The sequence below is a fragment of the Borostomias antarcticus genome (assembly GCF_949987555.1).
Source record: "Borostomias antarcticus genome assembly, chromosome: 1".
Taxonomy (NCBI): domain Eukaryota; kingdom Metazoa; phylum Chordata; class Actinopteri; order Stomiiformes; family Stomiidae; genus Borostomias; species Borostomias antarcticus.
Genome location: NC_140234.1, coordinates 47,204,748 through 47,222,474, shown reverse-complemented (window position 1 = coordinate 47,222,474; position 17,727 = coordinate 47,204,748). Strand labels below are relative to the sequence as shown.

The 17,727-nt window shown below is 43.3% G+C and overlaps 1 protein-coding gene across 1 annotated transcript in view; it reads right to left on the bottom strand.

The window, feature by feature from the left end:
* The window catches only part of clmpb (CXADR like membrane protein b), a gene marked incomplete at both ends in the record, with an annotated part of 65,052 nt that extends 48,989 nt beyond the window's left edge, over positions 1–16,063 (bottom strand). Inside the window, 2 exon segments of the mRNA XM_084439098.1 lie at positions 15,958–16,042; positions 16,046–16,063. Of these exon segments, the coding sequence (XP_084295224.1) occupies positions 15,958–16,042; positions 16,046–16,063 (103 nt within the window).
* Between the last annotated feature and the right edge of the window lie 1,664 nt (positions 16,064–17,727).

The window sequence follows — 17,727 nt, the reverse complement described above, 5'->3', positions numbered from 1 at the left end:
ATTCTCTGGTCTGAGACCGTGGGGGCGTGTCTGCTGAAGACACCGAAGCCACACCCAATTGCGTGGGGAGGGGGTGTGGAGGGAAGAACCTGTCAAATAGTACCGTTCTCTGGTCTGCATATTGTCACACTGGCACGCCGTCTCTTTTGTGGTAGGAAGGCACAGCTTTGTGAAAACAGAGAGGAGTTGAAATTACACTTGTCTAATGAGTCAAACGCACAGATGCTTCCTCCTAACCTACCTCCTGACAAACAACACAGGTAAAACTGTAGCTACTCTATACCAACGCGCCAGTGTTACTGCCCTTAGATGCAAAATACAAAAACAGGCAACGAGGAATGTATGAGTCTGTCCCTATTTTCTCCCTGCCACCTCCGGACCCATTCCTATCCCTCCCAGACGATCCTGTCGTCCCTTGGGATCAATGGAAAAAGTTGTTTAAAATGTACCTTTTAGTCACTGGCTTGAACAGCGCTGATAGCGCGAAGAAGCGTACACTACCGGAGTTGATAATCGGGACAGACTCATCCACTCTCGTTGGCAATGTTATGTGTGAGAATAACGAGCACTCGGCTTCAACTTTCCCGCAACATATCCAACAGAACAGGAATGTTCAGCCGTAGCCGCCGAGCACCGCTTCACTGGGAGAGGGTGCGTCTTTCTCCAGCTGCAGCTGGTCTACCTAACCATCCCCCTCGCTCCCGCCTCCCGGTCTCCCGCTGGAGAAATATACTGTAACCATTACCGGTGAACCCATACGCACATCAGGTGCCACAAATATGGCAGGCAGTTTCTGTATAGTTAACGCTTATAGTCATAATATATCATCCGTAACGTTATTTGGTGGGTGGTCGCCTGGTCGGTGCTGCTAGCTATGTTAGCCAGACTAAGGTTATATACACACTCCCATCTGCAACAAACTACATAGCTAATGTTAGCTATAATTCCTCCTAAGATTACATATAATTCATCATAGCTGACATTACCACATAAATGTCAAGACACATTTTGTAGATTAACGTAGCAGTGTATTTTCCTATTGCTTACGTTACCTAGCTAACGTTATAACGTTAATTAGCTATAAGCACACAAGGCAGCGGTGTCGGCACCAAAGGTTGATGCGACAGGAGGAGAATGGAGGCCGGGGGGGGAGATGGTTGGCTCCGCCGAATTCACCAGGACCAGTCGTGAGTCCGTGAAACCCAAAAGCCTCATATTATAATTGCAGAAGCTTTCGGGAGTGAAATGTTTGCTGCAGAGGCGGGCGCTACGATGACAGACTCTGTAACACCATGGCTCTTCAAAAATGCTAACCATTTGCTTCTCATTTCAGCTTTACTAGGGAGTGAAAGAAGGAGACCTTATCATCCCATTCCTGCTGGCATCCAGGAAGGATGCATTTTCATTTAGTTTTATGCATAGGCATTGCTAACTAAGAAAAACTAGCTAATTCTAGACTGTTGGTTAAAACTAGCTAATTCTAGACTCAAGATTGAGCAGGAGAACCGAAGATTCAAATCCATTCTAGCTTTATATAGTGTTAGGGCGGGGATATGCTAAGAACACCGCTCTACGTCATCCGGTACCGTTTTAAGCCCGCCCAGAAAATCCAGAAATCAAAACTGGTCAAAAACACAAAACTGGTCTAACTTCACAATTCAGTAGGCTACTACACATGGTTCATCCCATTTTTACATGTTATCAGCAATGCATCACTAACACATAGAATGTGTTTTCAAGCAAATCTCTGATTTTGGTTAACTGGGACTTTAACGTTAGCTACCCCTAACGTTTGACATTAGCTAACGTTAACTTACCTGCAAATGCTTTTTCAGGTTGGACGTTGAGTCCTTGGACGTCGAGAGGGTTTTGTTGGCTGGGAGGCATAGTTTACACTGTGCTGTAATATTGTTGTGGTTCTGTGACAGGTAAATAATAAAAACTGGTATTTCCAGGATTTTAATGCACATTGCGGTATTTCTGCCATGATGCCCGTGCTGCTCGCTGTCTGTCTGGCAGCTGTGGTCCAACGAGCACATCAGTGGGAATCTTGTTGGCGCATTTTCCAGCGACCACCATGGGACCACAGTCACGTGTGGCAGTTTTGACCCTGACAGGCATCTTAGACACAAGCCCTCAGCTGCTGGGTGTTCTTTGTGGTGTTGGAATGATCTGCAGTTGGTCTGTCAGTGTGTGAGAGGGAGGTGCAGGAGTGAAGGACAGACACAGGAGAGGCAGAGAATGACTTTACTGTAACAATGGAAGAACTGAAGGCTCACTCCCCAGGGTGCGCAGTTAGCATGGTACAGTTAGCCTGTTCAGACACAGGAGAACAACTGAGTGCACCGCTGTCCCAGAGCTGGAGTGTGTGTGTGTGTGTTTGTGTGTGTGTGTGTGCCAGACAGGCACAGTAACAACCACCACACACTCCACTTTTATCTCTACACAAGGTCATAGCCTCCTCTGTCATGGGAAACCCTCATGTGTCCTCTTCGGAGAGGCAATATTCCAAGCCTTATAAGGTAAAAATGTTATGCTCAGTCGTAGGTACAGTACTTTCGACTGTAAATTACAGTGGCATCGCTGCATAACACTGCCCGATATGGCCGCTACAGCCAACCATAAAGCTCCCCATCTGCATGGGCAGCATAGCGGAAAAGGTTCCATTTCATCCACAAGTCAAGTCTAACGACTCGTAAAAAACAAAGGTGGTGGTGCCATCTGTTCTGGAACACTTTTCCCCCGGAAAGGGAAAGAGAGAGAGAAAAAAAGCTTTTTCAGTTGGGGCTCTAGACCGTAGACCTTCTCCCTGCGGACTAAGCACCTGAATAAGTGACTTAATCTCCTATGCAAACATAAACTTCTTCCGTTGAGTACATCCCGGCCTCTCGGCGTTTAAAGGTTGCGGCGATCAGTTGATGTGGCACACTGCAGTCTATAGCGCAATCAACGACATTACCCACTTAATTGCAGGCAGCCTAGCGATTGATCAGCGATATCCAGTTTACAATGTTTTTGCTCTGGTATGAACAGCCAAATGCCTGGCACTGCAGCTCGATAATTAAACCATCCATCACCATGCCTCTGCTACAAGATAACACAGCCAGCAACTACAGTGGGACCTAAATATTGCATTATACAGTTACTACTGCACAGCAATAAAACAGACCCAAGTGATGACCAATGCATTCATCCCTATGAAGAATTAATCAGCAAGGATACATACTTATTTGCAATTAAAGGTCATTTTTATAATACTAGTAATATGAATGTATAACCTTTACTTATGAATGTATAGCCTTTACTGTATGAATACTATTATTTCACGAGCAAGAAAAAAAATCACCATGAAACCTCACAAGGAAGTGTACAGAAAAATAAGTGTCATTGAACATCCCTCATTATAGAAGCCGTCAAAACCGAACCAGCGACTAAGACTCTAATACCTGAGAAGTCTAGTATCCTCAATGCAGTTGCAGTCTATCACTACCCCAAGTAACCGTTTTGTCTTCCTAGAAGTTCAACCACTCTAATCAATGACCACCAAATTCCCCCCTTCCAAACGCCATCCATCTTAAGATCTTTCTGGGTCTCGTACGGTGACGACCGAAGGGGCCGAAGATGAATGTGGGAGGAGCAGAAGGCCCCTGGCTGATTATAGGCACTAATGCTTGGGGGAGAGGAGGACAGGAAGGGGGGGAATGGAGTGAGAGAATGGAGCACCAGAGTTCAAAATGCCTAATGGAGCGGCCTACTAGCAAAGGTAATAGACTGTTTCAAATTGAAAGGAACAGCGGGCGTCTAAATAGAGCGACGTGGAACATTTCCCCCGTTCATTCAGCCCTGGCTCCTCACCAGAAACGAGCGCAGAGAGAGAGAAAGACCGCAACATAACACTCCTGACACCTGCTGGGTCGCCACTGTCATGTGAAACATATGCATTTGCGCCACGGGTTGCATTTGTTTATCTGTAATCAATTTGGGTCATTCAATTACAGCTGAATGTCATATGTACTGTAGGGAGAAGTAGTCGATGCTAAGTGAATTAGAGCTATTCCAGTGCAAGGGAAGAAATGTGTGTTCAGAAATTCTCCTTTGCGTATGAAAAATCCTTTCCTCTGGATTCATGGATTAGATTGTCTTAAAGTGAGAAAGTAACTGTGAGCAATATTATTCTGTTGAGTCTGTTGTCAACACATAACGTCTTTTGAACGTCAAAGCGAGTTGGACATGATAATCAATAATCGCAGTGTGATGACTGAGTGGCAGCATTAGCCTTGGGGTCTGACAGGTGCATCCAACGAGCAATTAAGATGTTAAGTGACTGGTAAGACACATATACAACCAAAGGCGTACAGGTTGACTGGGGAATTGAAGCCCTGCCACTGAGAGAAAAGCCTTGCCTAGGTGGTTATCCAGCTAAGCAAATAATCATGTAAGTCTTCTTGCATCAGGTCGTCTGCTGAGCAAAGAAACAATTCTGCTGATTGTATATCATCTCTGCTAGACAGCATGGACGCCAGAAGTTAATGGGGGTTCAGTGTGTGACAGTGTGTGTTTCTTTGTGTGTACATACGTACACAACTGTTTTCGAAAGGTAAGAGGTTTGCAAATGCTGTACAATTCAAGCAAATAACCCCACTGCCATTATATTGAGACAAACGCATCTAAAACATATTGTGAGGAGCATGTTCCTCTTGTGTATCATTGATATGAGGGGCATCCTAAGATGCTTGAATATGAAAGACACCCTGCAACAGAGATCACTAAGCCCCCCTTTGAAAACAGAGATATACTGTACCTGCTTTTCAAAGGGAGAGCACACATCAAAAGCCTGTTCTGCTCAGAGAAGACAAGTTTGCCAGCCTCATTGTGTGCCGCCGGTTTTCACTTAGGCTGCGAATGCTTGAGAGGAGCGCAACAGAACTGGGAACCTGGAATGAAGGCACCTCGAATGCCTACAATTAAATGTAAATATATATATATATATATATATATATATATATATATATATATATATATATATATATATCAGAGGAGGCTCGTCCATTGAGGTAGAGGAGGACAGTCCTCCTCAGTTTTTGGAGAGAAGAGAGGGATTAAAAGATAAATATATGCATTTATTTATTTATAATTAATATTCAATATTATCTCAGTTTTGTTCATACATCAGGTTTTCAGTATGGATAAAATCTCATTATTGAAATTCTAAAGCTCCAACAGTGACATATATAACATGCAGCTGGAGGACCCATAGATATCTATGGAAGGGAGGAATTCCTCCCTTGGGCGTGTCCCTTAGGGGTCTATCAATGTAATGCAATTTTTTCATGCTAATTTGTGATTGTCCAGAACGCAGAAAATTTACCGCAAGGGAGGACAGTACTCTGAACAGGATTTAATGATTGACATTTTGTTAGTCCAATCACATTTCAGATTCCAGATTTACCACAGTGAAGGCCGATTGAGTCAGCGTTGATGTCTGTGTTTCTCTTCCCTGTGCCATTGGAGACTTTTTGTGTGTTCGTAGCTCCATAATATAATACGTCCAAAAGTATTATGGGATATATTATACATCAAACTGTTCGTCTATTTGTCTTGATTCTAGCCATCTAAATATCTAAGCTGACATAAATACTTTTTGAGCTAGAGCTGTCTGAACACGACAGTTCCACTGGCTGGCTATAGCCGGTAATATTAGCTATGGGGGCTACGAGGTGCACGTCAGGCTATGGCATAGGCAGGCGCGCAGATTGGCTGGAAGCACAAACTGTCGACAACTCGTCCAAAACATTTCTAGAGACCGGGTCGCAACACCGGATCGGAGAAATGCACTGAACAGCCTGGCTGCTGCTTGCGTGAGAATTGATCGCTTTGCGGTGCTTATTCCTCATCCAGTGATGGATGGGTGAATGGAAAACTTTCAACTGAATGTTCATATTGTTCTGATAATTGTAGGTTATAGCAACATAAGAGTGTCAGCTTTGACAGCAACCCAAATTAGCTAATCCCATAGCTGTACCATTGCTAGCTAGCCATGAGCGAACTGTTGGATACTGCATTTGCTGTGCAACATATTCCATATTCCATTGTCCAGTTGTCAAATCTATTTGCCAACAAACTGTTTGAGAGCCAGCACACCTCAATGTCCCCTAATTAAAAACATTTGTCATATATCACCTAACCTCTCCAGCACCTCACCAATATCAATTATTTTCTCTCTTTAGAGAAGAGTACAATCCATTACAACAACTATTGCTTACAATGTTTTATTGTTGTTTTGTAATATTTTATCATGAATATGATAAATAAATGCTGCATGTAGTTAAAGGAAGTGTTATTCAGTTTTTCATATGCTAAAATTGACTGTAAATCCACATTTTAAAGCTGACATTTCAAATAATAACTGACTGAGAGAAAGTGCCCCCCGGCGCCCATGGGCGGTTCGCCTCTCTTCCTCCTGTCCTCCTCAGTTTTTTTAGTCACCAGCCGCCACTGATATATAAAGGTGTTATATCTATATATAAATATAACATTTATATAAAGATGTAAGGTATAATACACAACGAGGTGTGCTGTTATAAAAAATAATGCATAACGCGGAGGCTAGCCCGAATAGGGTTTGCCTCCGCAAAGTGCATTATTTTTCTTTAACAGCACACCTCAGAGTGTATTATCCCGCTTGTATACCATGGCCTGGGTGAATACTCGATTCTGATTGACTGGAGGGGTGTGCATTATTTCTCGGCAACTACATGGCTAGAGCCTCATCATAAATCACAACCTAATGCACTAGTTTCACATCTCAGCATTACAATGAAACAGCTTTTTAATCTTGGCTCTACAACTGTAACTATGTCACTTAAGTGCTTTTGATATTTTTTCATGTGAGAAAGTAACCATGTAAATTCCCAGTATGTGGTCAGTTTCTAATTATACTGTATGCCGCACAGTAGCGTAATGCAAGCACGTGAACCCCCCCCTTCCCCCCTCCCCAAATAAAGCACATTAACAAACCGGAGTAGAACACTGACTCGATACAGATTGGGGTTAATTGTATCGAGTACATTTTGAGCTTTTTAACCTTAAACTATAAAAGAGCTGTCAAGCTGCTGACCCTGCAACCCTGACTCAATTCATACTGTCACACAACTGGTGAAGATAGATAAAATAAACTTTTCATTCAAGGCAAATGTATTTAATTTTAAAACGATTTCTCCGAGCAACAAATATTACATCAACTGTGAATAACATCTGTTTTCTTACAAATCATCTGTTTTCTTACATAGGCCTAACATCTGTTTACTTACAGGCTCGAGTATACATGTACACGTCTTTTGGCATATTGATGAGCAAAATCCCACAACTCTCTTTAAATCCACAGTGAGTGTGGGTTTTCTCAATACTCAGGATGGCCAGCCCCGTCAATCTCTCCTGTACCATACAGTAGTACTTCTCAGATACAGTATGATTTAACTAGAAAGTACATTTCCTGGAGAAAATGTGAGGTGGGCTAGCTGCTGCAGCTGTATGCAACAGCTACTGCTAGAATTACTATGGACCAGGCAATCTCCATGCACCCACCGGCGAAGACCGTGCGTCTCTAGCCCACTCAGGGGCTGAAATGTGGGGTCTGTGGCGGGGACAGTGGCATGGTGGTGAGACTCCGCCCGCTCAGGTCAAAGCTGGTCGAGGACAGTGTACCCCTCTCCGGGCCACCTACCCGCCCACACCGGTGAAGACCGTGTGTCTCTAGCCCACTCAGGGGCTGAGTTGTGGGGCCGTGGCGTGGATAGTGGCGTGGGGGTGAGACTCTGCCCCCTCAGGTCAGAGCCAGTCAGGGACAGTGTACCCCTCTCCGGGCCACCTACCTGACTCAACCGGTGAAGGCCGTGTGTCTCTAGCCCACTCAGGGGCTGAGTTGTGGGGCCCGTGGCGTGGATAGTGGCGTGCTGGTTAGGCCCCGCCCCCTTGGGTCACAGCTAGTCGGGGACAGTACATTGACCTCTGGGCAATTTCCATGCATCCACCAATGAAGACTGTGTGTCTCTAGCCCACTCAGGGGTTGAGTTGTGTGGCCCGTGGCGTGGATAGTGGCGCGGTGGTGAGACTCCACCCCCTCAGGTCAGAGCCAGGCGTGAACAGTGTAGGCCGCACCGGGCTATCCACCTGCCTTCACCAGTGAAGACCGTGCGTCTCCAGCCCACTCAAGGACTGAGTTGTGGTTTCCGTAGCATGTTCAGTGGCGTGGTGGCGAGACTCAGCCCCCTTGGGTCAGAGCCGGTCGTGGACAGTGTAGGCCATGCCGGGCTACCCACCTGCCTTCACCAGTGAAGACTGTGTGTCTTTAGCCACCTCAGAGGCTGTGTTGTGAGGTCCGTGGCGTGGATAGTGGCGTGATGGTGAGACTCCGCCCCCTCCGGTCAGAGCAGGTCGGGGGCAGTGCACTGACATCCGGGCAATCTCCATGCACCCAACAGTGAAGACCGTGTGTCTGTAGCTCATTCAGGGGCTGAGATGTGGGGACAGTGGCGTGGATAGTGGCGTTGTGACGAGACTCCGCCCCCTCGGGTCAGAGCCGGTCTAGGACAGTGTACTGCTCCCCGGACCACCCACATGCACCCAACCGGGAAAACTGCGTCTTTAGCCAACTCAGGGTCTGAGATGTGGGGACGGTGGCGTGGATAGTGGCGTGGTGGCGAGAATATTTCTTTGAATATAAGGAAGGAAAGAAGGAAGGAAGGAAGGAAGGAAGGAAGGAAAGAAGGAAGGAAGGAAGGAAGGAAGGAAGGAAAGAAAGAAAGAAGGAAGGAAAGGAAGGAAGGAAGGAAGGATGGAAGGAAGGAAGGAAGGAATATGAATGCTAACACAGTCGTCATAAAAGGGTGCCTGTACAGAGAGCCTGCACGTGTCCCCAAATTCAAATCCCAACTGACACTGTGCGCATCCTCTCATTCACTTCAATGGAAATGCATGTTGGCTTCAGACAGCTCTCTCTCAAAAAAGTATAAAGGTCACAGCCTAGATATTGACACCATAGGAATCCTGAGAAAATGCTGAACATTTTAGTCTATGATATGTCCGTGTAGCTTAAAAACTGTAGGCATGGCGACGAGTTAGAAAAAGGGTAAAAATGCAAAATTAGCAGCTCAAAAGGTAGTGTGGGCCCATACGTTTCAATGGAGAGCGCAGTTGCCGAACAAATCGTCATAGAGCGAAAACTATAAGTCACACGGCTTAGATACTAACATTGTACGAATCAGCACAGTTATAGGAACGTTTCGATATATGTGTATGAGCTGTTAAAACTGTAGGCATAGCGACAAGTTAGACAAAGAGTAAAAATGCAAAATTAGCAGCTCAAAAGCTAGAGTGCGTTGCCATACGTTTCAATGAGGAGCGCAGTTGCCGAACAAATCGTCATACAGTGAAAACTATAAGTCACACAGCTTAGATACTTACATTGTATGAATCAGCAAGTTGTGTGAACATTTTGATGTATAATATGTGTGTGAGCTTTCAAAACTGTAGGAGTGCCAGCTGTTTACAAAATGTGTGAATATTTTCAAAGCAACAGCTGCCACCACTCTAAAAGCATAATGATACTGAACATTCCAAAAGCAGTTTCAAGCAGTTTCAATGGAACAAAAAATTGTTTTAAAAGTTATAAAGTTGTAAATTACTAAAAAAATATAAAAGAAATATAAAAAATCTGAATGGACCCCTGAAACAGCTAAACATCATGAACATTTTAAAGTTTGAATGAAGTTTCTAGCACAAAGTATGAAGAACTAGTTGAGGTTCAAAAAAGTGGGGAGAACTAGAATAATAATAATAAAGAAAGAAATAGTGGGAATATCACAAGTTGGGCTAGCTTCTACAAGCTAGCCCACCTAATTAGTTTAAGCTTTGAGAATGATCATTTGGCACTTGCGACAGTCACTGGTAGAGTAAAAACTAGTTTAATAGCCATGGCTATATCAGGCACACTTGATAATATGGAGAGGTGCTTTATGAATAGAGTGTGTGCCAATCTTGAACCGAGCCATGCTTATTTCCTTTATAGCGAACTCTAATGCTCTAATGCGTGTCTAAATGACAGCACTTGTTCTGGGAAATCAAGGAAAACTATGGACCAGCAAGGACTTTTTGTGTGTGGATTCCAATACCTTGTTCCCTCATTTAGGCTACTGTATAATGACACATCGTGTCCTCGCAATTCAACTCGTATCCGGGGGTGGGAAACATTGCTGAAAGAAAAGGTAACGGACACTTTCCATTTCACTTACTGTTCCAAACCCATGTTAACTATTGGATGTCATCGCTGTTCCTCCAGGGAATATGATATACTGTACCATTTGTAATTCCATAGCACCATGATTTAGCGCAGAGGGACTATAATGAAAGCAGTGAACAACGCATTAATAACATATTTCTTTATATTTTAATGCAGAAAATGTGAGTAAATTGCACATTTTTGTCTTTGGCAAGTGGCCATGCTATAAGCGGGATAATACACTCTGAGGTGTGCTGTTATCGAAAAATAATACAGATGCAAATGAATTACCAGCACACCTCGTTGTGTATTATCCCTTACATATAGGATGCATGTGACTTCTTGATCACCTCCATAGGCATTCATGAAGAGATGGGGTCCATGTCCTACTGGGTGGACTGTAGCAGTGCACCAGTACCATACCAGGACCTCAATGGGGTGAATCCATGCAAGGCAGACACACACATGTCTCTCGCTCTCTCTCTCTCTTGCTCACAGAGAGACAGCATCACCATTATTTCATTGTTTTATTCGACCTTTGATCTAAGCCTTCATATCCAAACAATCAAAGCAACCTTCATCAAAATGTTTATATTGACTGGCGGCAAAGTGCTCAAGGTTTCCTGAATACATAGCCATAATTGCCCTCGCTCCATTGACTTCCATGCTTATTTACCACTGCAAATAACACAGAGTTCCTCACTTTTGCTGGGAAATGACTATGGCTGGACAGTTTAGAAAGAGCCACGGGGCACTCGAAGAGTTTAAATCTGGTTTTCCAACCTAAAGTGGAAGGCCCCACTAAGAATGATAGATAACACAAAGAAGAGCTTGGTTTTCAAGAATGAACGCACTGCAGACTCGTGCATGTGGCTTGAGTTACCGTGAATCAGAACCTCTCTACAACATCTGTCAAAGGTTAGTTGTTAAGTGAAATAGGCAGTTCCTGTTCATGTGTTCCAGAATAATCTGGTAGTAATTTTCCCAGTGAAGGATGAAAAAGGGGCAAGGATTTATAGGTCAGAGAACAACACAAAGCCAGTTCTGTCCAGACATCTGTGCCCTGGCTTCCTTCATGACATTTTAAACACAGACTAAGTATCATACTGATTTTGAGAATTGATGTTCAGTGCCAGCTTTGTCTATTGATACATCTTCTTGACATTTATATCTTATATTGGTACATTGTATAGACCGGTTCAATGGAATTTTCGGTCACCGGGGCGACGACTTGGTCCAAGCAAACTTCCGGTGAGTCAGCTGCAAAAAGCAACAACAATCTGTGATAATAGACCCCCCCCCTTGTTTTTGTTGTTGTTTGAAATAAAAAATGTTATTAACAAAAACAAAACAATCTGTGATAATAGTCACGCTAGCAAGTCAAAAACTTTTTTTAAATGTCCAAATTAACTTTGGGACCTTGTTGTTCGGTGGTAGGATTATCATTTACACGTATCTCTACTGTTCTGTGTTTGGGAGGCTCAGGAAATAGTTGCTTGTCACTGCTAACGTTAGCTAACTTGACTGTGATATTGTCGCCGTAAGCTGAATGTTGAAATTAAAGTGGTGTTAATGCTCTGAATAAAAACATTCCATGAAACGGTCTATATATCCACATAGGCTGGTAAAAAAAAGACGTGGAAAAGAAAATCTGTGATGCTGAAATGGTCACTTTCATGTAACCAGAGTGACCTTCACTTGTACCTGGGATATGTCTTTGGTTGTTAAAAATACACTGCTATTCCAATATTTCACTGAGAGATTCCACCTACACTCTTCAAAATACAGTACAAAGCTTGCTCTCCAGGGTGGAGAAACCTACAGTACTAAAAGCACCGCAATCAGTGAAACATGAAGGATCCCTCAGCTACAATAACGGAAGGGACTATCACTCTGGAAAAACACACTCATCACCTGTCATCTAAAGGCCATACAAATAAAAAAACAACACACCTGGAGAATATGGCATCAGTGTTTGATAGTGATATGAATCCAAAGTCCATCGGATAGTTACTGTAGACCTCTGTGTTCCACCAACCTTTAAAGGTTGCACCATTCTTGTGTCCCTGCAACCTGGGTACTGTTACGTACCTGTAGTTGGATTTCCTGTGCTTTGCTTATTGGCAATGCATCAAAGTCTATGCCTGGGATGGGAATTATATATGTGTCAAAAAGCTGACCTTCTACAGTATAATGTGAGAGCAGTCATCCGTAGTGTATGTTTTGGTCAGTCAGAACGGCATTTAGAGGACACAGAAGGTAAAAGAATCCAGACCCACGTCCTCACTCAAACCCGAAGGAATGTCAAATTCATGGCCAATGGCTTTAGCCAACTCTGTTAAATGCTGTGTGATTTTGGTCCCGAATAGCAGAACTGCCAAGTCAAATCCAATATGTTATCCAAGATAAGAATAGATGCTAAACAACATCCATGAGAATAAAATCATAATGTGAGGAGATCAACAACCTTGATGTTCTCCATGGCAAACACGGCCGTGTGTTTGAATGTGAGATGGAGGCGGACTTGTATGTGTGTGGGAGTGTGATTCAGGGGAGAACGCATCGAGATGTCACTTGTCTGTGTCTGGCTCTGCAGGCTTCTGTCATTTTCACATTTAAAAGACACTCCGGCCGCCCCTAGAGACCCACTAAAATAGATGTGGGGACAAAGATTCGGTCTTATTGTCCCTACTCTGCATGCCAACATCCACCACTCATCTCCATCAGATGAATGGCAGTGATTCTTGATCATACTGTATACCAACTGTATTGCCTCTACCATAGGCGATTTTACCCTCTGAGAGTAGGGGGGGCAACATTTTGACGTGAGAAAACAGTTCTGCCGTCTCGTCCCATCTATTTACGAAGAATACCAGTTGTGAACAGTATGCTAATAAGAAATCTGTATGACAATTCAATATGTACAACGCATCAAACTTCATCTAGACACCACGAGCATGTCAATATGACTTTATGACCGAACATCACAACATCAAACTGCAACTGCCTGCTGGTGCTAGCTTCCTCGCCGATGGTGATGTTGCTAGTGCTAGTGCTAGCTTCGATAGCCTCTGGAGCACTTCTGCATTCGATTGCACCTGCTGCGCTGTCATTTCGAGTGGTAGATTCTTCATTAGCATTGCCAGATTTTATTTTATTTTATGAAGAAGTGGTATATTGTTTTATAGCTCTTTTTGCCATTATGAGCAGGTTGGCTAGTTGTAGCTTGTTGAGCACTGAGCAGTACAGTCAGATCTCATTTTTTTCGATGGACGAGTTGTGCCATTAGTGGATTATGAATATATATTAAAGGTAGCCTAGTTTAAGTAATAAATACACTTTTAAAATGAATGCTGATCTAACACAAACTGGTACAAACCACAATTATGTATTTAATAATTGTGTTAATTAGTAAAAAAAAAAAAAAAAGTTTTTATTTTTTTATTTTTTTTATTTTTAAGAATCTGAGCAGAGTTGGGCTGTCCAATCAGGGGGGGCACTTGCCCCCCCTGCCCCCCCTATAAAATCGCCAATGGCCTCTACCCTATCACAGAACTGCATCCGAGCAAGACTGCTAAAAAAGTGTGGTGGTCAGTGTGACATTGTTAAGCTCGGAATGAGATGTGTGGGGGTTGGGAATGGAGAACTCCGAATGGAAGGGGCTACTCAAATTCCTCATTACATGTCTGCCCTGTGAATTATAAGCTGTTACTTCCTGGACAGTCATTTAAAATATCCAATCCAAAACCATCCATTGCTAGTGCAAGGACAGGCAGGCAATCCATCATTAAGCTCCAGGACTTAGGTTTCGCTAATGCTACTGTACATCAAGCTGTGTTACCTCAATATCCCCCCTTCTGGATTCCCTTCAAGATCCGGGCTGCGTGATGAAGGCAGCTAAAGACTTTTGTTGCGATTAATTGTGGTACTTATCTATAATGTGAACTCTGGATATTACATCTCCCATAGATATTAAATTAAGGTTCCCAGCCCAACAACGACCATAAAAGAAAGGAAGCCTATTAATGAGTATTGATCCTATTATAATAGAGGAGGCCCTTCCTCTCTCCCTCTGGGTTGATGTGGTATAAATACTGCAGTGAGCTGAGGAGAAAATGTCCTTTTACCTAGTATAAAACCATAAGAAAAATAAATGTTGTACAGTATCGTCTCACCACAGATTCACCCACATTATGATCCAGTCACACAATATTCATTCATAACACAATAGGAAATGATAAGTGGATTGAGTAATTTGATGGTGGCTATCAAATCCTTCATAGTGTGTTACCATCTCACACTATTTTCAATCCCACATTACTGATAAGCTACTGACAGTCATCCTCATCCTTATCATCTTCATCCTTTGCCATTATCATCATCCTCCTCCTCCTCATCATCACTGTAATGAAATTCATATTAATATAATCACTGTCGATACATCACAAGGGAATGGATCTTTGCGATGGAAAACAATGCTGATATGATAACACCTCATTAGATACTAGTAGACCTACATGCTCCGTCTCCACGGCAGCCTCCGTCAGTCAGAATAGAGGAACATCATCATAGGGTTTTTACCTGTGTGCTACAAAGCATGGCTTAAATGCACATTAACCAGGGGAACATGTGAATCAATGGTATTTGCTGACGTTTGAAAGAACCAACTTCCTACAGCCTGGGTGAGGCTGACATTCCCAGCACTTTGCCACGTCAAAATAACTTTGAGGTGAAAATCACTTCAGACAGATCTTCAAATGACAGAGATAATTGCCAGAAACATGTCTTGCATCATCAGGGCCATGCCTAGCCTACATAGCATAGGCTTATACAAGCTGCAATGCCATCTGAAATCTATAGAAAATGCAACCAGTATCAACACATTATTTGGGGAATTGAAGTAAAGCAGACATAGCCCAGCGAGTCTTGAGTGTTAGCCTTGCACCACTCTCTCACGAGCTTGCAGCCTCTGACCCCGGCACACGCGGGCACGCGAGGGAATAGCATCCCCCCTCAGTCTCGCGGTCACTTCCATCAGGGCACCAACCGAGCCTTTCTCCCGCGGGCATCTATTAAGAAGATCTATTTTTTACCAGTCGGTGTCACAACAAATTACGTGATTCCGCCCAGGCGGCATGCCCTGCCTTTGTGCTTGCTGCTAAGGAGTTGAGTTCAATCTCTCATTAGCAGACAAAGGAAACTTAGACGGCTGTCTGACACTGGAGCTTTCGGTGACAGTGGATGCCTGGATTGTAGCCCAGCGCAGGGATCATAAACATATGTTTTAAATTAGGAATTCTATTGAAGTGAACTTTTCCCCCTCCAAACATGATTTTATTTGCACATAGGTCTACTGAATATGCGGGTTCACAATTTGAGAAATAAAGTAGGCTACATTTAAGGTTCATTGGATTCATGCCAGTGAATTCGAGATATGTTTAAAACCCAAATGTCCGAGATTTAGGAATATGCTGCATTAATGTAGGCTAGGCTATGCATTAAATCCTGTAGTAAATCGCGGAATGGTTTTTTTTCATCTGTGCATGAAACATTTTTGTAAACAATAACTGATAGAACTCGACACAATAAATATACTGCATACAATTTACCTCCATCCTCATGTCATTGAAAATGGACAGTTCAGTAACTCAATAATTTATAAAGAATGGTACCTGACTTACCCAGAAACAAAGAGCGAAATATTGTAGACATCACGACACGCGAGGAGACTGGAAATCCCATGCAACGAAGCTGGAAACAATACGCTCAGGCAGCCTCAAAATTCATTCGGGTGACCCAAGTGTACAGTCACAATGAAGCAGCACATCAGCAATTGGTTGAGATAAAAATGAAATAGATATCTACACTGAGCAGAGTCCAAGGACATCATATCTTAAACACTCGGAATGTGTAAGCCTTCAGCAAAGAACGCGACTCTTTCTCATTTTCATTTTAATCATATTCGGCGTCAAATCAAAGTTCCTTTTCTGTCTGGTGCGGGACGAGTGTCTCAGATTCCCTCTGTCCCTGTCGCTGCTGTGAGCGTTCTCCTTTCCACCGCTGTGCAAATATGCGAGAGGCCGAAGAGGTGGATGCTGAAGGATGGAGACCTCTAGAGTCTGAAGTGCTCATATGCTGTTGGCTCGTATGACCACTAAAGCATCTCACAAGCACTAATGGGCTGTTGAATGAAGGCACTCGGAGCTCACTTGCAGTGTATCAGTGTATGTAGTCATAGGATAGTAATATACATTTTATTCATTGGAAAATGATGATGATGATGATGATGAATTATTAAACGTTGATGTTTTGACAATGTGTTCATGATAATACAGTTCAATAATAATACTACTAATACTACTAGGCCTACTACTAATAATAATAATGAAGTAATGCACCATATAGAGCAAGTTCTATAATTAGTCTGTCTAAGTCTATATGAATTATAGAATAAATCTGTCATTGGTACTACAGTAAGCTAATCAGCAAGCAGAGAGAGAGAGAGATCATTTCAGTATGAATAAGCCACTCATTCTTTGTTTATTTTTTATAAAACATCCAGGAGTATGGCACTAGTCTGACAGATGACAGACATACTATGCTGACATATAGCATCAATTTGCATTTGCATATGTGCAGCCTATTCTGATTTCATCTATTTGTGCACAATCAGTCCAGCACACTAACATGTTAATTTGGTCAATTTCAATAAGATTTCAAACATTCAATGACCTTAAGTCATGCCACTATTCCTTTCTAATGGGGGAAATATATACTAGCCATTTTCCCTTGGAAGCAATGCACATTCAGGCAGGATTTATTTCTCCATCTACTGGTTCCCTGGTGGTGGAACGTATGAAGGTGGCCTTAGCATGGGCTCAGTTAATTAAGTGAACAGAGGAGGTGAGTGCTGCTGCCAGGCTCGGGCCTCGAGACAGATTCATATCCTCTTCTCCATCTGAACGATTTACAGAAATAACAAAAGGACCAAGGGCTTTACTTCTAGGCCTCGTTACTTCTCTTTCTCTGCCTCTCTGAAGAGTCTCTCCCAGCACCAGCCAGCCCCCCCCCCCCCCCCCATCCTTTTCCTTCCCAATAACCAGATAGCTTGAAACAATCGTACCAGGAACACATACCATGCACACACGTACACACAGACACACACACACACACACACACGCACACACACACACACACACACATACACACACACACACACACACACACACACACACACACACACACACACACACACACACACACACACACACACACACACACACACCAAGCCCATGACAGGAGAGACTTGGGAAGAGCTAGTTTTGTGAAATAATCGCACCCAGGAACACATACCATGCACACACGTACACATAGATGCACACACACAGATGCATGCACACACACACACACACACACACACACACACACACACACACACACACACACACACA